Source organism: Mixophyes fleayi, chromosome 6, assembly GCF_038048845.1.
Source record: "Mixophyes fleayi isolate aMixFle1 chromosome 6, aMixFle1.hap1, whole genome shotgun sequence".
In the NCBI taxonomy this organism is placed as follows: domain Eukaryota; kingdom Metazoa; phylum Chordata; class Amphibia; order Anura; family Limnodynastidae; genus Mixophyes; species Mixophyes fleayi.
The window spans coordinates 4,751,430-4,773,728 of record NC_134407.1 but is presented as its reverse complement, the minus strand read 5'-3'; the positions used below and the strand labels follow the sequence as shown (position 1 = coordinate 4,773,728).

Sequence of the window (22,299 nt, the reverse complement as noted above, 5' to 3'; positions counted from 1 at the left end):
TAAAGGGAAGAAGTTTCTATGATTCACACCAGGTTCTTACAAGGACTCTTACACCTTTGCTTCTCTGGTGAAGAGTACATTTAAACATTGTTGTATTAGACAGTTTGTCTATCAGTGAATGATGTCACCTTATAAATCAGGTTGATGTATCTATGAATCCTACACAGGTAATATATTCAGCAATAATGGACAGTCTCACAATATAAAGCCCGTAAGCACAGGGATTGGATATCTTGTCCAAAGAGCTAACACCAGGATTACATCGTCATCAGGAAGTCCTGTTGGGTTTTACTAGACATCGGACAATGTATCCTGTTGTCTGGCTGCTTCTGAAGCACAACAGTCCGATGTTTCAGAGTAGAACTAAGTATTTTGTATTATATTTTGAATTAATTTTAAGCATCACAAATTACAAAACAAATCCCACAATCCCCACATTGTGACATTAGCAGAACAAATTCATCCCTGTATGTGACAGCTACAAACTCCACAAACCTAAAACACTGGGAACCAGTAATCACTAGAAGCGTAGACCAAAGAGGGAGAATCAATCTCTCCTCAACACCAACATCCACAGTAACCAAAGTGAAAGAAGTTGGTTCTCCCAGATCTGCTGTAACATATCAAATTGTATCATGTAATTATGTATCATGTAATGTTCTACTGGGTTACAATGTGACACTAAGGTACAAGACCAGTCTGAGTACAGAATAATCCAGCTGTAGTGTTTGCTCTGTAGCTGGTACATCTGGCACCAAGCACACAACTGAGGAAGAGTTTTGATAAATACCGTTAGATAGGAGGTTAGAATAGAGATCTCCTTGGAGGTTATAAAACTGATAATGTGTAAATGATACAAGTCGCTCTATGTGATTCCAGATGTTTATAGATTGATATGTTCGCTGGTCCCACTTACGTCACTTTGCAGGTCATACGCCTTCTTTGCCCACTGCACCTTCATGTCAGTCGGGAGCGCGCTGTAGCGGTGGAGGAAGGTCCTGTAACCAAGATCAGTGGCTAAGCCCTGGGCCATTGTTGCGTGTGCCATGTCTAGCATGTCCATGGACCCATGATAATGTATCTTTGAGTCCTCAAATCCGCGTTTGTATTCCAGATCACTCTGCATTTTGGTCATTTGGAGCGAATGGGACATCTGGGAATCTCCTTCTGCATCCTGCACCCCGATCAGTTTACCCCTCGTTCTCTCATATCCCTCCTTGTACTTTATCTGTAAAGATAACATACGGTGTGTGTTAGGTGTAAAAATACAGGCTGGAACTGGCCTCTATCTATAATGTGTGTGTGCTGGAACTGGCCTCTATCTATAATGTGTGTGTGCTGGAACTGGCCTCTATCTATAATGTGTGTGTGCTGGAACTGGCCTCTATCTATAATGTGTGTGTGCTGGAACTGGTCTCTATCTATAATGTGTGTGTGCTGGAACTGGCCTCTATCTATAATGTGTGTGTGCTGGAACTGGCCTCTATCTATAATGTGTGTGTGCTGGAACTGGCCTCTATCTATAATGTGTGTGTGCTGGAACTGGTCTCTATCTATAATGTGTGTGTGCTGGAACTGGCCTCTATCTATAATGTGTGTGTGCTGGAACTGGCCTCTATCTATAATGTGTGTGTGCTGGAACTGGCCTCTATCTATAATGTGTGTGTGTGCTGGAACTGGCCTCTATCTATAATGTGTGTGTGCTGGAACTGGTCTCTATCTATAATGTGTGTTTGATAGCTTAGAACTGTTATTGTTTATTTTTGTCAGTTGTTGCAAACACAGAACTATTTGTATATCGTGTGTTGTTTCACTATGAACGTTTACTTATAGAGCATATTACATCATCATTTATCTGAATTCAGTTTTGTTTTAGGGTTTTATTTTATTGTTACTGATGTCTATTAAATGGATTCTCTGCATACACAGACGTCACTATACTGAAAGGGAAACACAGCAGTAAATCTAATGATAACTGTATCATCATCTTAAATGAAACACAATGTTCAAACACAGAGCTCTCTGGTCCCAGCACCTGCTGTATACACTGATCACTGGTGCAGAGCCCCAGCAGGTGGAATCAGTATGAGCGAGGGGGTGTTGTATGGAGGGGCAGCTATCGGTACAAATGTTTTTAAACCAGTTCTAGTTCCAGGGAGGGCTCGGGTTCCGTACTCACATCACTGGCCAGGTCACGCTTCGCTTTGGCTGTGAGAATGGCCAAGGAATCCAAACGCAGCTCAAATCCTTTCTCCTTCTGCTTTTCCCAGCTGCTCTTGTACAGTTTCTGCTCAGGGTGATTTATAGAAAGAATAAGCAGACAAATAGTATGTGAGGGGGGTTATTGTGCATATATCAGCTGTTTACCAACAAGATTAAATGTCCCACTATACCCAGAACAAAACTACTTTGTTGATCCAACGCATTTCACCCGTTCGGCCTTCTGCCTACTACATCTGGTTATTACTTACTGTTCCTCCCCATAACATGACCTGAGCTTACTGGGGTAAACCCGTAATCACAAAGGGCATCATTCAGCGTTAGGGGCCATCCAGCTAGACGGGGCAAATTTGCACCTGGACAAACCACGTTGTGATGCGGAGATGCAAATGCTATTAGTTTGCATGCAGGGAAATACTGGCTGCTCTACATGTAGCTCACAACACTGAGCATCTTTATTTTCACATTACAATACCTAGGATGCGACCTCTGCTATCCCTAAATCTGTCCACACAATTTAAATTTTGCCCCATGTTGGCACAATGTGGTTTTGCATCTTACTTTACCAAAATACAATTTTACATGATATATTTTTATACCGATGATGCATCAGTCATTCTGTTTTATAACCAGCAGGTGTCACTGTTGTTTAGAGGGTTAGTCTGTGACACAATATCTTTTTTAGACATTAGTGAATACAATGTAACGTATATCAGGTAGAATGGTTGTGAATTTGATGTTTGATTACGTTTTAGAATATTTTTCTTTGGACATTTGTAGCATAAACTAATACAAATTAGACCATTAAAAGTATTATTCAGACTATGTAAGTAATGAAACACTTGGCAATTTTCTATCACATTCCATTTAAAAAAAAAGACATTTGTATAAATTATGATCCGTTACATGTATCAGATAAATGGTGCTACTCTGCTGCACTGTCTGGTACTTCAAGTAATACGGAGGATCCTCACCTCGCTCAGGTTGGCGGCGTTGATCCTGGCTTGTTGGAAGACAGGTTCGTCATTGTGCATTGTGTAGTGATGGAGGAGATCCTCTGTACCGGATCTATATGCAATCTGTAAATAAGACACCAGGAATTGTGGTTATCCTTTTGGGGGTGTCACAATCCTAAATTTGTGTGCTCTATGTTACAGTCCAAACAATTACAAAGCAATAATGCAAAAGTCAAAATACACTCATAGAATGACTTGCGCTCCACTAAGTGATATATTACAGCACTTCTATAAATGTGTCATGTTTGTCTAAAACACACAATTTGTTTTGCATATCAGAGTTGCAACCATGTGCCTGCTTATTGTTTATTGAGTCACAAAGATTCATAAACAGTGAATGTGAAGAATGTTGTAGACAGGACAGGGACCAAGGATAGCCACAAGGGGGAGCTGACTGCAGGTGAAGGGACCAAGGATAGCCACAAGGGGGAGCTGACTGCAGGTGAAGCAGAGACCAAGGATAGCCACAAGTGGGAGCCGACTGCAGGTGAAGCAGGGACCAAGGATAGCCACAAGGGGGAGCCGACTGCAGGTGAAGCAGGGACCAAGGATAGCCACAAGGGGGAGCCGACTGCAGGTGAAGCAGAGACCAAGGATAGGGACAAGGGTGAGCCGACTGCAGGTGAAGCAGGGACAAAGGATAGCCACAAGGGGGAGCTGACTGCAGGTGAAGCAGGGACCAAGGATAGCCACAAGGGGGAGCCAACTGCAGGTGAAGCAGAGACCAAGGATAGCCACAAGGGGGAGCCGAATGCAGGTGAAGCAGAGACCAAGGATAGCCACAAGGGGGAGCCGACTGCAGGTGAAGCAGAGACCAAGGATAGCCACAAGGGGGAGCCGAATGCAGGTGAAGCAGGGACCAAGAATATCCACAAGGGGGAGTCGACTGCAGGTGAAGCAGAGACCAAGGATAGCCACAAGGGGGAGCCGACTGCAGGTGAAGCAGAGACCAAGGATAGCCACAAGGGGGAGCCAACTGCAGGTGAAGCAGGGACCAAGGATAGCCACAAGTGGGAGCCGACTGCAGGTGAAGCAGAGACCAAGGATAGCCACAAGGGGGAGCCGAATGCAGATGAAGCAGGGACCAAGGATATCAACAAGGGGGAGCCGACTGCAGGTGAAGCAGAGACCAAGGATAGCCACAAGGGGGAGCCAACTGCAGGTGAAGCAGGGACCAAGGATAGCCACAAGGGGGAGCCGACTGCAGGTGAAGCAGAGACCAAGGATAGCCACAAGGGGGAGCCAACTGCAGGTGAAGCAGGGACCAAGGATAGCCACAAGTGGGAGCCGACTGCAGGTGAAGCAGAGACCAAGGATAGCCACAAGGGGGAGCCGAATGCAGGTGAAGCAGGGTCCAAGGATAGCCACAAGGGGGAGCCGACTGCAGGTGAAGCAGGGACCAAGGATAGCCACTAGGGGGAGCCGAATGCAGATGAAGCAGGGACCAAGGATAGCCACAAGGGGGAGCTGACTGCAGATGAAGCAGAGACCAAGGATAGCCACAAGGGGGAGCCGACTGCAGGTGAAGCAGAATACAATACAATCACACACTCATGTAGTCCCTGCTTCAGACTATCAGTAGGAGAACCGCGTCTACTAAGTAATATATACACTTGAAGGATTCCCGGCCTTTTCATGGCTTTGGGATTACTGGAGGCTCATCACAACAACAACACAAGGATAACACAGCTCAGTTGCAATGGGAACATTTGATTTAAGCTTTTTATTGTCAAACTGTATTAATGGTACAGATTGTAAATATATTTCATACATTTCATATTTTTTTTATACTTTTTTTCTCTTTCTACTGAATTTTTGGATAAGTGTTATAAACGTCCCCATTGCAGATTTTGGGGCTTATTTGCAATTGGACCTAAGAAAAAATGTTGATGCAAAATACACATTTTCATACTGTTCATGTGCACCAAAAATGAATACACCTGTGTTCGTATATAGATTTTGTGCATATCGTTGACTCCTGTTTCCTCACACTAAAGCTGGGTACACATCTATTCAATCTTACATCAGATGTGATTTCACCAACGACTGTACACACCTACACGATTTACCTTCAGATCTGTGATCTTCATCTCTCATAACCATCGGCTGATAAGATCCTGACTCTGTGCAATGTACAGATATCTGCCTACACTGCTGGTGGTGAGTGCGTGCACACTGCCACATTTACCCGACATCGTTCCATCGTTGTTGGAGATTTTTAGGAAGTTTATAAAACCAAATCAAACAATGCGATGTGTTCTCGGACGATAAAACATAATTGTGGAAGCGTACACACCAATGCAATATCTGACCAAACAGTGGTTTATCATATGATCTGCAGGATATTTGCTGAGGTCTGTACCCAGCCTTACAGAGCCGTAACGGGGGTGGGCAGGGGTGGTTAAGGCTAATTACAGTAATAGGGTGGTCACATAACTGTAACACAAGTAGATCCGCAGAGACGCCTTCGGTATCTTTGGTGGGTGCTGGAGGGCCGGTGTAACGATACACAATAATGATGGTGACTGTGTATCTAGTCATTTCTGATTGGCCGACTGCATGTTGACCCCTCCAGCTGACAGTAGGTAAATCATTAGCATCACAGCTATATTATATGAAGTCACGGTCGTCTATTCACATTACTTAATTAACATTTCTATTCGGACTACCACAGGAAAGAAGATCCCTTTTCATTTTAAGTGAGATAACAACAGCTGTTTGTATTTTATTTAATTTCTATTTATATATTGTGCTTGTGTTTGAAATGCAACTTTTCCATTTATTATTAACTGTGTAGACAATCTCCTCTCTTGTGTATACGTCACCTCATTACATTATTACATTGTGTATAAATATGCGGTTTACTACTAATATTGTCGAGACACTTCTACGATATGTGGGGTGTAAGTGCACACTGCTGTGCTTAACCTTCGCCTGCTGCAAATGCTACTGTTTTTGAGTTGGATGCAACTTGAAATGTGTCGATCAGAGACTGTGGACGTCAATACACTTTTTATGTGGCTTTTTTTCTTGTCTGCGTTCTGTGTTCGTATATATATACTTCCACCTCTAGATGACCAGACCGGACGAGCTAAACAAATCCAGCTAAGGTGAGTATCTTACAAACCGAGGGGACTACTTAGGGGGTAGAGAATTAAGAGGGAATTTTTTTTTTTGTATGGAGCGCTCCAGTAAAGGCAGATAGAGCGTAGAGTAAACACAAGGTCGGATCTATTTAAAGATCCCCGTTCTCCTGTTACACTGAGCCCCGCACCTGTTCCCATCCATCCCTCCATAATTAGAGGGTACTCACATCACTCTGCAGCTCCTGACTCTTCTTGTCATGCTGAATCTGTTTACTGTCAGCCACGCTGGTGAACTTCAGTGTATCCGCTTTCTGACGATACTTTTTCTGAAATGACAGAGAAATGAAAACTTTTTCATCCAATTTATTTCATCCATTCTCCGAGAGAATGTCAAAAATTGCTCTCAGGGTGTCTACCAACAAAATTTACATAGTCTTATATGATCCCACCGCCGGCACCAGTAAAAGAATAATCCAATGATCTGTAATGTCTAGAAACTCATCTTTCATCCTACAGGACAATTCAGCCACCGGAGGCAGCTTTGTTATATGAACAATGTTTAATTGTATCTTAGCAGAGCAAGCAGCATGGCAGACATCACTAGTATTTACAAATATAATATAAAGAGGTGTTTCTTTGTGTCGCTATGTGTTTAGTTTATCTTAGCATAAAATATTGTGAAAATATACTAAAATTAATATTTCTCCCTGTAAGATAGATAGATTCCACTGTATGTAATGTAACTTTAATGGCAGTTTAATAGTTCATATACAGAGTACTTGCAGACGTATTTATATATCATTCCACTGAATCATAAAGAAGAAATTAAGATTTGTCATTTTTCTACTTCAAAATCTATATGATTTAATGGAGACCTGTTTTACCACTAAATAGGCTCAGCCCTCGGGTGTCTCACGGATGAACGAGTTTCGCTCACCTCACTAAATAGATCTCCGGCTTTTTTAGCTTGTTCTACATTCAGGCTTCCTTCTGCGATCCACCCGACTCCCTTCATCCACACCAGGTCTGATTTGTACTGACGCTGGAATGGAATAATTTAGGAGTTGAAATTGACTAATGGACAATTTTTGTTAGACATAAAAATAACTTAAAATCTGCCCTTCTCCGTTCTAGTAGATGACCAGCATGAATTGGGGCTCTCCATAGATGTGGCTGCACTACAAATCTAACTTCAAGTCATACGTTCTGTGAAAAGTTTAGTTTGAAATGAGTAGGATCCTGATGGTACTGCTACTTCCATCGACAACTGAAGACGCCGTTGTATGACCTAAATTCAGCTGTCAGGGACTTACTGATGGTTGTACACCATGAAGTTGACTTTAAATGGTCTAATGTCTCACCTCACTCTGAAGGTCATAGGCTTTTTTGGCCCATTTCACCTTCATGTCCTCGGGCAGCATGGTGTATTCATGGAGTTTTTTACGGTAATCCAGGTCGCTGGCCAACGCTTGGGCTTTCTTGGCGTGTGTGAGGTTCACCATATCCATCGGCAGGTGGAACTGTGTCTTACTCTCTTCGAATCCTTTCTTGTAGGAGATCTAGAACGTCATTAGAATTGTGTGTTTTACCATAGCCCTGGGCCCCATACCTGGTATGTTTCAGTGGTACTCTACGGATGGTCCATTACCTCACTGTTCAGCTTTCCCACTTGCAGAGAGTGCAGGAGTCGGGAGTCGCTTGTCGCTGCTGCTTTACCTTTGCTCTTTTCATATTCCTCTCTGTACTTGATCTGGTGATAGAGAATAAAGATTAGTCAGGACATAGGAAGGGAACGGGATAGAGGTCATCATGGCCGACTCAAGGACATTTGAGGCAATGGAAACAAAAATAAACAAAAAAAAATAAGAAAAAAACTATTTGAGGAAATAGCTTTAGGCCCAAATGTGTTGAAGGCCCCAAATAATTTGACATAATGCAACATATATTGGCAGATTAACATTTTGTCTAAATTTGTTGGAGCAATAGAACAGAAGTTCCGCCAGTCACATGACCAGCGACGGAACAGTGACGAGTTCTTCACTTACATCACTCGCGATGTCTCCTGAGGCTTTAGCAGAAATGATGGACATGGAATCCAGATTCATCTCAAAGCCTTGACCTTTGCTCTTGGTCCAATCTTCCTTATACTTGTTCTACAAATAAAACAGATAAATCATCACTATTATTTATTATTATTTATATAGCACCAACATATTATGCAGCACTGTACAGGGACTGTGTAATCATTCCCATCTGCTCGGCCGGGTACTAGCTGTTCACCTCACTATAGAGCTCTGCGTTTGATTTCGCTTTCACCATCTCTGGGACATCCTGAGTCAGCGTATAATGAGTCTTAGATTTCTCGTAATCCGCTCTGTAATTCAACTGAGAAAACAAAGGAGATAGATCATATAACGACATGTTAATAACATTATTATTAATATAAGACACAAGCAACATTAATACATGTAGACATTATTATTATATAACCTTGGTGATATGTAGCTATGGAATCTGCCATTTGTACTTTATTTCTATACACATTTCTGTGTATTTTGATCATGATTTTCATTAATTTATCCAATAATTTTACATTCATCATATTCAAACCTGCGGAGTGATTTTATAGGAAATACTGTTTTTTTTAGCCAATTATATAAATATATGGCAACATGGCCTTCTTTAACTATGTATTATTACATTTCTGCGTGTATATATGATTTTTCAGCTATTCCAATAAACCGTGTCATTATAGTTTTAAACGGATGCTTTTGTCATTATTTTTTTTTACTATTTATAGATCCTGTATAATATGAGCCTTTGCATGTTCCATAGAGATAAGCCTGGGATTAACTATATAATTATCTCACTGTTAGCGCTAAATGTTATGGAGTCTAAGGTGAGAAGTTAGACTCTCCATTATACTAATATTATGTATAGAAACATGTTTACTCTTAAAGGGACTATAACCCTATATATATATTTATATATTTTAAAAACTCCTTTGTATTTGTGTGATGTAAGTATGAAGAGATGACTGTATAAAAAAAATCTTATATGACTTGACCTAATATCTACGACATACTTGCCAACTCTCCCGGAATGTCCAGGAGACTCCCGAAATTCGGGTCGGTCTCACGGACTCCTGGGATAGCAGGCAAGTCTCCCGCATCCCGCAACTACCTAGCCTAAATTACGCGATTTGCAGTGAATCATATCATTTTGGCCCCGCTCGCCGTCTAGTCATGCCCCTCTCCCAGACTACACTTGCAGAAAGTAGGCAAGTATGATCTACGATGGTGCTAGTCAGTATGGTTGCAGGATTTGGTACAGTTCCATTGTTTGCGCTTACCCCTAGGATCCCTTTATTTGCTCCCAGACTTTTCCCATCTAATTCAAGTGTGGTAATCCTATCACAATACAAAGACTGGGGGTGTGGCTTAATAAACAGGGATATGAATGACATCATCGGGGTGTGGTATGGTATTATTGGGGGCGTGGCCAGTTCCGGAATGATACAGAAATACAGAATGAACACCGAGTGGCGTCATATATTGAGCAGAGGGCTAATATGCAATTATGTCTGGTATATGTGGTTCTCACTATTAGGTACACTTCAGTGGCCCTTAAATTGCTATTATCCATGACAAGGAGACAATGTACTAATAGACTGTGTAGAAGCTCTTGTCTAACGTGTATAAAGAAAGAATCTGCCTTATTGAGCATCTGTGTTAGGCTCCAGTTTGTGTACATTATGTTACAATTAAACACAACTGTGATTTGCTTCCAGAGAGGCGGCGTTATCAGTAACGCGCACAGAACGAGGGGATTTGCAGACAGCAGAGACCCTGGTTATCAGCCGACAACACAACGTGGCTCCAACTTACATCGCTCAGCTGCTGGGCATTAACCTTCGCCTGTACGATCTCCGGAGTATCGGTTACTGAGCTGTATTTCAACTTGTCAATACTCTGGCGGTAGTTTACCTGCAGGGGAAATAATCAGTGGAACATGGATTTATACTAAAGAGAAATTAAATTGCATCTTTTGCACATTCTAATCTAATTAAAATGTAAATTTGCGGTTGGAGCTCTCAAAGTATTCAAATTCATCTGTGAGCTCAGCTTATACTGTTACCCTATTACTATCTGACTGTTATTTAAAGGCAACTGTTAATGAATTCAGCTGCTTTCTGGGGTCTTTCTGTAGAAGGTTATCAGCTTCACACTAGAAAAGCCTCACTATTAGGCAGTCAATGGCACTGTGGCTAATAGAACTATAATTACCAGCATGCTCTGCCGGCAAACTGGAGTGTTTAAAAATAACTAATTATATACTGCTTAGAGCAAGGTGGATGCATACATTAATTTCATACAGAGGTGCTTATGAGCATGAGATATCTACTCTGTACTGCTGGGAGCCCTGCACCTTTCACTATATTACTCTCAGTCTGTGGCTTCCTGCTGCCTCCATTCCTCTGCTCACATCATGTCACTGCCCTTGTCACATACAGCCCTGTCCTCACTAACACATCACTCATCTCCTTATATACTCTGTGCTGCTGGGGACCCTGCTCCTTCCACTATATAACTCTCAGTCTGTGACTTCCAGCTGCCTCCATTCCCCTCTTCACATCATGTCACTGCCTCTGTCACATGCAGCCCTGTCCTCACTGACACATCACTCGTCTCCTGATATACTCTGTGCTACTGGGGACCCTGCTCCTTCCACTATATAACTCTCAGTCTGTGACTTCCTGCTGCCTCCATTCCCCTCCTCACATCATGTCACTGCACCTGTCACATGCAGCCCTGTCCTCACTAACACATCACTCATCTCCTGATATACTCTGTGCTGCTGGGGGACCCTGCTCCTTCCACGATATAACTCTCAGTCTGTGGCTTCATGCTGCCTCCATTCCTCTACTCACATCATGTCATTGCCCTTGTCACATACAGCCCTGTCCTCACTAACACATCACTCATCTCCTTATATACTCTGTGCTACTGGGGACCCTGCTCCTTCCACTATATAACTCTCAGTCTGTGACTTCCTGATGCCTCCATTCCCCTCCTCACATCATGTCACTGCACCTGTCACATGCAGCCCTGTCCTCACTAACACATCACTCATCTCCTGATATACTCTGTGCTGCTGGGGGACCCTGCTCCTTCCACGATATAACTCTCAGTCTGTGACTTCCTGCTGCCTCCATTCCCCTCCTCACATCACGACTCTGATGATTCTACCCTCACCCACTTCAAAACAGGATACACACAGACATGAAGATTGATAACAAAATGTACTTTGACCCTAGTTAAGACCTGAAAACCACTCAGATTAAATTATGATTCTGGTTTCAGAACAATTCAAAAACTGAAACTTTGCTTGATGCTGATAAAATTGAAAAAAAGTTGTGGCTATATAAGCGCAGGGCTAATCAAACGAAGCAATTAAAAAAGATATTATCAAGCAAATATTTGTAATTTATGTAGACAATTAAAACATACCCATCAGTTACACAGAGTGCAGGAAGCCAATTTGTTTATTTAGTTCTAAGGATACAATATTGGTTCAACCCACAAAATGGCAGCATCCACGATGTGTCAGTGACAAGTTCCCTTTAAGATTTCCATCATGTGATCTCTTAGATATTTAACTCCTTTGTGATTGTAACGTTAATATCTTCTGCATGTCACAAGGTCACAATACTACCTGATACTTTCAGGACATATGTGGAAACAAGACCTGACTCTCAATGTATTTCTTCCTGGTTTAATACTTTATAAATAAATAAAGGATACATTATTGTCCATATTATGTGGTCAGTATTTAATCCTGATACTTACATCTTTCAATGGAACCAGCTTCTTTGTGGTCTGGTAAGAAGGAGCAAGGGTTGCTGGGTAATAATACTCCCCATCCATGTTGTCATGTTTGTCAGATTTGTAGGTGACCTGAGGACACAGATTATTCTCATTATCACAGTTAGTTCCATTATACAGAGGAGGAAGACTTTTCTCCTTTACCAAACTGATTATACACTACACACCCTTTACACCCTTAGGGGCTCAAGAATACGCAAGTCAACTATATGGAATAAACTATACATGGCCGGATACGTCGGCACAGTACGGAAATGTGTATTTTACACGAAGAAAAACATCAATCTGACTCTAAATGAAAATGGAAGTCACAGTGTGCTAGTATCATGAAGCGCTACGGAATATGCTGGTGCTATATAAATAAATGTTGATGATGTTCATATATAACCGCGCCAGACTCGTAATATATAACAGCGGACGTGTTTCTCCTGTACTCACATTGCTGGCAAGATTTCCAGCCTTCATGGCGTGTAAAGTGCGCCGGTCCATGCCGACCCCATCGTAGTGCCCCTTCACCTGCGTCTGGTACTTCTCTTTGTATTTCAGCTGCGGGCCGGGAAGGAATACACCAAAATATAATTGTATTTAAAGCTTCACACCATTTAGGAGCAATAGTACAACATTATGTTACAATGTGAAGAAGGTGCCGGAGCAGCGGCAGTTATCTATCCCACATGTTATATGGTTCAAGGGTTAACATCTACATCTAATTGAAAATAATCCTTCTCCATCTGTATCCAAAATGCTGGTGAAATACAAACAAGATGATACATAGTAGTACAATGTTAGTGCTGATAGTAGGGAAATGATAGTTCTGCCATAGTAATCTGGGTATTATATAGGGATACATAGTAATCTGGGTATTATATAGGGATACATAGTAATCTGGGTATTATATAGGGATACATAGTAATCTGGGTATTATATAGGGATACATAGTAATCTGGGTATTATATAGGGATACATAGTAATCTGGGTATTATTTAGGAATACATAGTAATCTGGGTATTATTTAGGAATACATAGTAATCTGGGTATTATATAGGGATACATAGTAATCTGGGTATTATTTAGGAATACATAGTAATCTGGGTATTATATAGGGATACATAGTAATATGGGTATTATATAGTGATACATAGTAATCTGGGTATTATATAGTGACACATAGTAATCTGGGTATTATATGGGGTACATAGTAATCTGGGTATTATATAGGGATACATAGTAATCTGGGTATTATATAGTGATACATAGTAATCTGGGTATTATATAGTGACACATAGTAATCTGGGTATTATATGGGGTACATAGTAATCTGGGTATTATATAGGGAAATATAGTAATCTGGGTATTATATAGGGATACATAGTAATCTGGGTATTATATGGGGTACATAGTAATCTGGGTATTATATAGTGATACATAGTAATCTGGGTATTATATAGTGACACATAGTAATCTGGGTATTATATGGGGTACATAGTAATCTGGGTATTATATAGGGAAATATAGTAATCTGGGTATTATATAGGGATACATAGTAATCTGGGTATTATATAAGGATACATAGTAATCTGGGTATTATATAGGGATACATAGTAATCTGGGTATTATTTAGGAATACATAGTAATCTGGGTATTATATGGGGTACATAGTAATCTGGGTATTATATAGTGATACATAGTAATCTGGGTATTATATAGTGACACATAGTAATCTGAGTATTATATGGGGTACATAGTAATTTGGGTATTATATAGGGAAATATAGTAATCTGGGTATTATATAGGGATACATAGTAATCTGGGTATTATATAAGGATACATAGTAATCTGGGTATTATATAGGGATACATAGTAATCTGGGTATTATTTAGGAATACATAGTAATCTGGGTATTATATGGGGTACATAGTAATCTGGGTATTATATAGTGATACATAGTAATCTGGGTATTATATAGTGACACATAGTAATCTGGGTATTATATGGGGTACATAGTAATCTGGGTATTATATAGGGAAATATAGTAATCTGGGTATTATATAGGGATACATAGTAATTTGGGTATTACATAGGGATACAATGTATCACGTTCCTGTGATCAGGAGATGTACAGAACATATTTACCAGGTCCTATATGTGTAGTTTTGGACATTATACTATCTGCCTGTTTATAGCAATATAAAGTGTACGTGTGACCAGGTAATAATCAGTTATTTATAAATATTGGAGATTCAGATAAAATGCCTTTTGTTGTAGTGGTATTGTATTGTATCCCCTTTTTTATTTGTCATAAGACACATTTCAACACTGCTGTCGTAACCATTAAACCAAAAATAACACACAATGCCTGAGTCATTAAGGAATGTAAAGCAAAAAAATGAGTAACTTTGCACCTTGGTGAAACCATGTTACATTGGAGGGGAGGTAAATGTAAGATGTGGGGATAGAGTTATAGTTGGGGTAGGACATCTTCTAGATCAACTTTAAATTTCAGTGTAAAAATAAAGCTATCAAGTATTTGTGCTACATGAAAAAAAACAAGTATTTTCCTTATGTGCTAAATAATAAACTAATGTGCACCCCTTGCATTGTGACATGGTTTGTCCGGGAGCAAACGTACTCCTTTTCTTTGCTTTGCTCTCCTTAATGATTCAGACCCAAAGACTATATTCAGATATAAAAATAAATACATATCAATGGAAGAAATATCTAGAATGAGGTCTCCATTCATTTTTGCTGCTGATACATTTATTGATGTCAAGCCATTGAAATGGACCAATCGTCTCACAGGGAAGGGGGGTAGTTTGTAGATTACACATCCTCTGTTGATGTCTGATACATTTCTGCCAAAGCACTCAGTTAGTGGAGCAAGATGGCGACATTTCGGAAGGGCAGACATCTAAACTGGGCGCTGGGAAGAGTGAGGCGGACTGAGGGCGTTACTTTCTAAGTACTGACTAGGTGGAGCTGGTTTTACATATCTACATAAATTAGATTTAATTTTGTGGGGCGAGATTATTGAAATGATATAAATGTGTGGAAACTGTGCATTTTATGGGTGTTCCTTGGTTTGCCTAAGGGCGTACATCCATCTTCACTCAACAAAAACATCCGATTGTCTATCACCAGCTCTGAGTTGACCGATTATCGGGTCTCACCCTAAACTTATAATGGAGGCGTTTCTCTGAAGAAACGCATTTCTACGTGTACTTTGCCTAATGTAAAAAATTATTTTAAGCATACAAATTTTCCACATGTAATAAAGACACTCCCATGGTTAATTTAAACCGCAGATAACTTTAAATTGACCAGTGTTTTATGAAAAAAATGGTAACGTTAAATTCAATGAAATGCGTGATTATAAATTGTTAGGAGGCAATTGTAGTTTCCTGAGAGCAGAGGGTAGATACGTTTAGGGCACTAGGTGGATCATTTAGGTGCAATGGTGTTAAACCAAGGTGTGAGAGAGGACTTAATTAATTATTGGGGGGTCAGAGAAGTTTTTCATTGGGATCTACTTTGGAGGCACTAAAAGGGTTTGTCCTGCAAATTAAAGAAATTGGCCAGTCACTGGTAGGTGGGAGCTGTTAATTCCACACCCTGGAGTAATACAAATCTCATTGTAATAAAATTAGTCTCTGGTCTATTCAGAATCCAGATTAAAAGAAAATACACAATTAACTGTTATAAAACATTAATGGTCTTGGCAGCTCAGACGTCACAGAATTCCAGCCCTGTACGATATATCTGCATGATAACAATGACCAGATGTATTTAATGCTGCTTGTCGTACACACAAGACCCGTCAGCAATGTGAGGACTCTGAATTCTGCACAAATAGGAAATGACTTTTCCTGTTTCTCAAAAGATCCAACAGCACAAATGTTACAGCTTTGTAGTAACAACAATTACAAAATATAGTTGACTGTAAATTTGAGTTGCGGAATTATAGCTGTCAATTAAAAGGGTTTAATTCTGTAATTCTCACCGGGGATTATGTAATGCTAATTAAGGAATGCAAATGGCAGATAAAGTCAGAAGTCGTTCTGTGCATTGTGTATGGGACATTTTATACCAGACGGACACATGTTTAGAGGGTGAAAATCAGACGTCTGTGGCCCGGAGATTATCAGAAATAAACATTTATGTTTCCTTTAGTGGGTGATGTTATGCAGGGGGGGGGGTTCAGGGGGAGGGTGCGGTGCTTACATCACTCATGTATTTGGACATCTTGTTGACGTTCTGGAACTGGGGAGTCTCGCAGTAATTAATGCTGTGTCCTTTGCTGTGTTCCATGTCCTTCTTATACCCCACCTGAAAGGAGGAGTAACCCAAATTAACAGGACAAGTAGCAATTATTTTGTAGAACTGTGTTACTTTATTTCAGAACTAAAAGTAAGTACCGGATGGAGTTTATAACCTGGGGGGATGTAACCCCTCATAAACTCCATCCGGTATCCCAGAGCCATCCAATGTAAGGGTGTCCTGGTTTTTAATTTCAAAACTATGGGAGTCATAAATATTGAAACAAAAACAGGGACCTCTCCAAGATATCTGCTCAGACATCAACGTCATCCATAACTTTCTTCTGGGTACAAAAGACGAAACATTAAAAGCTTTAATTAATATGGTATCTTACAAACATGAGCACTTTTTATGGAAATTACATGTAGCATGTATACGGGAACACTGCACATATGTGTTCCCAACTCCAGCACACAAGCCTCTCTCACTGTCCAGGATTTACCTCCAGCTCTGCTCAAACATGGATATTCTTGAAAAATGGATTGTTAGGGAGCTTGAGGACCGGCGTTTTGAACACTGTGTTAGTCATAGGAAGCTGATTGTATGACATATTAATTGAAAAGTTCCAGCTGGTACCAGTTAATAAGTAACTTTGATCCATGTTCCTGGGGTCTCACCTCGTAGTCCCCCCATGGGCTCTCTCTCATCCACACTATAAGTTCCATGGACACAATCTCCTGGTTCCCCATGTAGACCTGAAGCCACCGCCTCCCTTGTCCCACAGCTCATATTACAGATCCTGCTGACTTACTGCCCCCCCCCATACATGTTACACACCGGGGGTCCCCTTATCAGTCAGGTGTATGAGGAGGGGGCTCTCTGTACTCTCTAGTCCAGCAGTCTCACCTCACTGACCAGCTTGTTCACATTCTGGGCTTGTTTCAGAGCCAGGTTGTCCTCGGTGGTCAGCGAGTGATAATGAGCAGCCCCCCTCATCTTGGAGAGGTCTTTCTTATATTTAATCTGAAATAGAAAGAAAATTCTCTGACGATAACCAGGAATACAATAAGTTTAATACTCTATGATGCACCCATGTCTACATACATGAAGAAATTCTATTATTGGGTGAGTGACGTGCCCCCCCCCTTCATCCATCCATCATACAGCCATCATACATCCATTATACATCTATCAGACATCTATCATACATCCATTATACATCCATCCTCCATCCATCATCCATCCATCATCCATCCATCAGACATCTATCATACATCCATAATACACCCATAATACATCCATCAAACACCCATCATACATCTATCATCCATCCATCATACATCCATCATACATCTATCATCCATCCATCATCCATCCATCATCCATCCATCATACATCCTTCATACATCCATCATACACCCATCATACATCCATCATACATCCATCATACATCTATCATCCATCATACATCCATCATACATCTATCATCCATCATACATCCATCACACATCCATCATACATCCTTCATACATCCATCATACATCCATCATACATACCTCTATCATATACCCATCATACATCCATCATACATCCATCATACATCTATCATCCATCATTCATCCATCTATCATCCATCCATCATATATCTATCATACATCCTTCATACATCCTTCATACATCCATCTATCATCCATCCTTCATCCATCCTTCATCCATCCATCATACATCCATCATCCATCCATCATACATCCTTCATACATCCTTCATACATCCATCATACACCCATCATACATCCATCATACATCATTCATACCTCTATCATATACCCATCATACATCTATCATCCATCCTTCATCCATCCTTCATCCATCCTTCATCCATCCATCATACATCCATCATACATCCTTCATACATCCATCATATACTCATCATACATCCATTATACATCCATCATACATCTACCATACATCCTTCATCCATGCATGCTTCATACATTCTTCATCCATACATCCATCATACATCCATCATACATTTTTTATCCATCCTTCATCTATGCATGCTTCATACATTCTTCACCCATACATCTATCATACATCCATCATACATGCATGCTTCATACATTCTTCATTCATATATCTATTATACATCCATCATACATGCATGCTTCATACATTCTTCATTCATATATCTATTATACATCCATCATACATGCATGCTTCATACATTCTTATCCATCCTTCATCCATACATCTATCATACATCCATCCTATATATACATACATACTTCATAATTGCTTATACAACCATCATACATCCATCATTCATCCACATCGTGATCATTTTACATTTAATGCTGCAAATTCCTGTATGTGGGAGCAAAAAGACACCAGCTCCGATATATACTCCTATATCTGATGGGGAACCCTGAGAAGTCTCCCGTCTGACTGCATCCGTCTACATGTAAGGCCCAATCTGACAGAGACCCAGCAGTCCGATGGTCTGATCAAGAGACCAGAAAGTCCGGTGTAACCTTCCGGCATTTATCTATTATGAGCTGTCATTGGCCTGAGAGATGCCCCCTCTGACCGCTGGACTCGGTGACAATACTCACGTCGCTGGCTATATCATTGGCTTTTTTGGCGCTGAGATAAGCCGGGGTGATCATAGCCGGGAAACTCCCCTTCCCTCTGTATTGTTCTTCGTCCTCCTCATATTCCTGCCGGGACAAACATATTTCATTTCCATTAAAAATAATTCTCCAAGGGTCTCCTACAAACTGCTCTAGATACTTTGTCCCCCGATAACATCTGAAGCTGGTAAATGTTCCAGTCCACAATTAAATATATAGGGGCATATTCAATTAGGATTCCGGTCCGCGGTAATGCGCGTTACCGTGGAAAGTGCGCACTGTTGCCGGTATTACGGTACCGCAATAACGCAGATTTTCGTACGCAACGCTATGGGATGCGAACGAAAACCCATGTTATTGCGGCACAGTGAATTAAGTTCGCGGCCCATTCCGGCGCGATCCCGCAAACCGGAATCGTAATTGAATTTGCCCCATAACATACTGTTTTTCCAGCACTATTGTTAGTATGTTACGGTGTTTGTAGATTATAAACTGATAATTTGTATCTAATCTTCAGAGATGTGTTCATGTATCTACAGACAGCAGGAGCAGGTCACCGGTTTATACTGATGCTAGATGTCACTTTGTAGCCAATTAAAACACTTGGTGTTATGGGTCTGTCACATCCACTGTAGTATAGACCATATGATGGGGCAGTTATTTTGGATTTCTACTGACAAGGGTCGAAATTCACATACGAAAACAGCTCCATGTCATGGAAAATATTAAAAACCAGGTTTGAAAATTTGTGTCATTCCAACTGTTGTGGAACTAAAAGTCCTCACAAGTACAGCAAGCCAGCTGGGACTTATAGTTCCACAACAGCTGGAGAGCTTACTCTCAAAATTGATTCTAAAGGAATTGATGCAGTTTGAGAAGGGGGCGGGGCAGCCTCACAGCCCTTTAAAGGTTCACAAGGAAATAAAAGTATCCAACACGATGAAATGGGGATAATGTTTCAATGCTTCAGGTATAGAAATTAAATGGTGCATTAGAACCAGAGCAGAACTGACAGTTCGTTTCGTGTCTTACTGCTATAGTCTTACAATCAGTTTTAGGTTTTTTTTTACTAAACTGCGGGTTTGAAAAAGTGAAGATGTCACCTATAGCAACCAATCAGATTCTAGTTATCATTTATTTAGTACATTCTACAAAATGACAGGTAGAATATGATTAGTTGCTACAGTTTAGTAAATATACCCCTTAGAATCATCTTTTTTTAAATGTTTGTGCTTTAGATTGTATATAATAGTTTTTAGTCTGAAATACTTTGTTGTTTGGGGCGTATTGTTAGGACTTTACTATGTTCTTTACAATCTCTGACCATTATTGAGATGTCAGAGCAGTGGAGGGGGAGGGGACTGGGGTAGAGATCACACACAGGCAGATATACATGGAACTGGAAACAGTATCTCTTCTACCACTGATCTGACTCCAGCTTCCATCATGTTTTACAATAACATCTCGGATATCCTCTCGCAACTCAAACTTAATCTTTCTAAAATAGAGTTAATAATATTCCCACCCACCAACAAGAGCATACCTGACATTTCTATCTCTGTTGACAACATGACCATAAATCCCACCCCACAAGCTCGCTGCCTAGGTGTACTCCTTGAATCTCAACTATCATTTATTCCCCACATTGACTCTATATCTAAACCACGGTACATATATCAAAAGAACATTTCCAGAATACGCACATATCTCACACAAGACACCGCAAAAACCTTAATTCATGCACTCATCATCTCCCGCATTGACTATTGCAATTCCCTCCTTACTGGTCTTCCCCAAAACAGACTCAAATCCCTACAATCTATTTTGCATGCAGAGGCATTTTCCTTGCAAACCGTTATTCCTCTGTTGAATCACTCTGTATGTCTCTACACTGGTTGCCTGTTTTCTACCGAATCCAATATAAAATACTTTACTAACCTACAAGGCCATCAACAAAGCTGCACCAACATACATCTCCTCTCTTGTCTCAAAATATCTCCCAACTCGGCAACTCCGTTCTGCAAAAGATCTGCGTCTCTCATCCACCCTCATTACATCCTCCCATTCCCGGTTACAGGACTTTTTCGGGCTGCACCCACTCTATGGAATTATCTCCCTCGCACAATAAGACTCTCCTCTAGTCTACAAGCTTTCAAGCGTTCTCTGAAAATCCACCTCTTCAGAGAAGCTTATAATATTCCTCAACCACCCTCTTAACCTCACTACATTACCCTGTTACCGCCTCTTACACAACTTCACACAAGACAACTACCCCCTGACCAACATTGTTGTGTGACAGGATCATTTAGCTTATGAGTCACTTTTACCTTTGCAGTCTGGCTGGGCCGAAATGCAAAATGTAGACTTAACTTCATGTATCAAACTCCCATTGTCCCATAGATTGTAAGCTTGTGAGCAGGGCCCTCTCACCTCTTTGTCTGTTTTACCCAGTTTGTTTATTAGTTTATTATGTTTGTGCCCAATTGTAAAGCACTACGGAATATGTTGGCGCTACATAAATAAATGATGATGATGATGATGATGATGATGAATAAAAGCCACTATTAGAAAAATCACATAATAAACCCATAGTTATGTTATAAAACACTTGTCATACAATCATTTCACAGCGTCAGGGAGATGTCTGTTTATAATCTGTGTTTTCCACCAGCTCAAAGCAGATCTATGGCAAGAATCCATTTATACAAATATAGTAAATTCTGCATCTAATGTAATAAGGTGAAACATTTGCTTTGGGTGCCCCCTGGTGGCGGCATTGAGAGATACAGGTACCTTAGAGAATTGCACAATGATTATCATTATCTTACTCCAGAGGCATTTCCACCAGCGTGCACTTCTGACAATGAATAATCCCCCAAAGCATTATGGTCTTTTTATGTGAGTTATGAAAGCCGTCCAGTTGTATTAGACAGAGCCGGTAACATCAGGCCATGGTAGACTTGCAGCATGTTTAGTTAATGGAACGCCCGCCTAAGCTTTTGTACTTAGTATTTGTATAGCACGGATGTTTATTTATTTCCAATAAACGTATTGCAGTTTTGTTTTACCCAGCTCTATATATTATTTGTATGTTGTTGACATTTATTTGTTTACAATAGAGCAGTTGCAATTTGTTTTTTCGTTGTATATTATGTAATAGATATGTTTATTTCAAATCCACAAGTTCTCGTGTAAATAATATTTGTATA

The 22,299-nt window shown here is 40.5% G+C and overlaps 1 protein-coding gene across 1 annotated transcript in view; it reads right to left on the bottom strand.

Annotated features, from left to right (window-relative positions):
* Window positions 1-22,299, bottom strand: part of NRAP (nebulin related anchoring protein) — a 74,301-nt gene that overhangs the window by 35,324 nt on the left and 16,678 nt on the right. The window contains exons 10-24 of the mRNA XM_075215657.1: window positions 19,073-19,177; window positions 17,368-17,484; window positions 16,426-16,530; window positions 12,646-12,753; window positions 12,172-12,279; window positions 10,210-10,308; window positions 8,603-8,707; window positions 8,368-8,475; window positions 7,971-8,072; window positions 7,684-7,881; window positions 7,260-7,364; window positions 6,550-6,648; window positions 3,195-3,299; window positions 2,180-2,287; window positions 917-1,228 (exon numbers count right to left, since the gene is read on the bottom strand). Of these exons, the coding sequence (XP_075071758.1) occupies window positions 917-1,228; window positions 2,180-2,287; window positions 3,195-3,299; window positions 6,550-6,648; window positions 7,260-7,364; window positions 7,684-7,881; window positions 7,971-8,072; window positions 8,368-8,475; window positions 8,603-8,707; window positions 10,210-10,308; window positions 12,172-12,279; window positions 12,646-12,753; window positions 16,426-16,530; window positions 17,368-17,484; window positions 19,073-19,177 (1,884 nt within the window). The remainder of the gene's footprint in view (window positions 1-916; window positions 1,229-2,179; window positions 2,288-3,194; window positions 3,300-6,549; window positions 6,649-7,259; window positions 7,365-7,683; window positions 7,882-7,970; window positions 8,073-8,367; window positions 8,476-8,602; window positions 8,708-10,209; window positions 10,309-12,171; window positions 12,280-12,645; window positions 12,754-16,425; window positions 16,531-17,367; window positions 17,485-19,072; window positions 19,178-22,299) is intronic.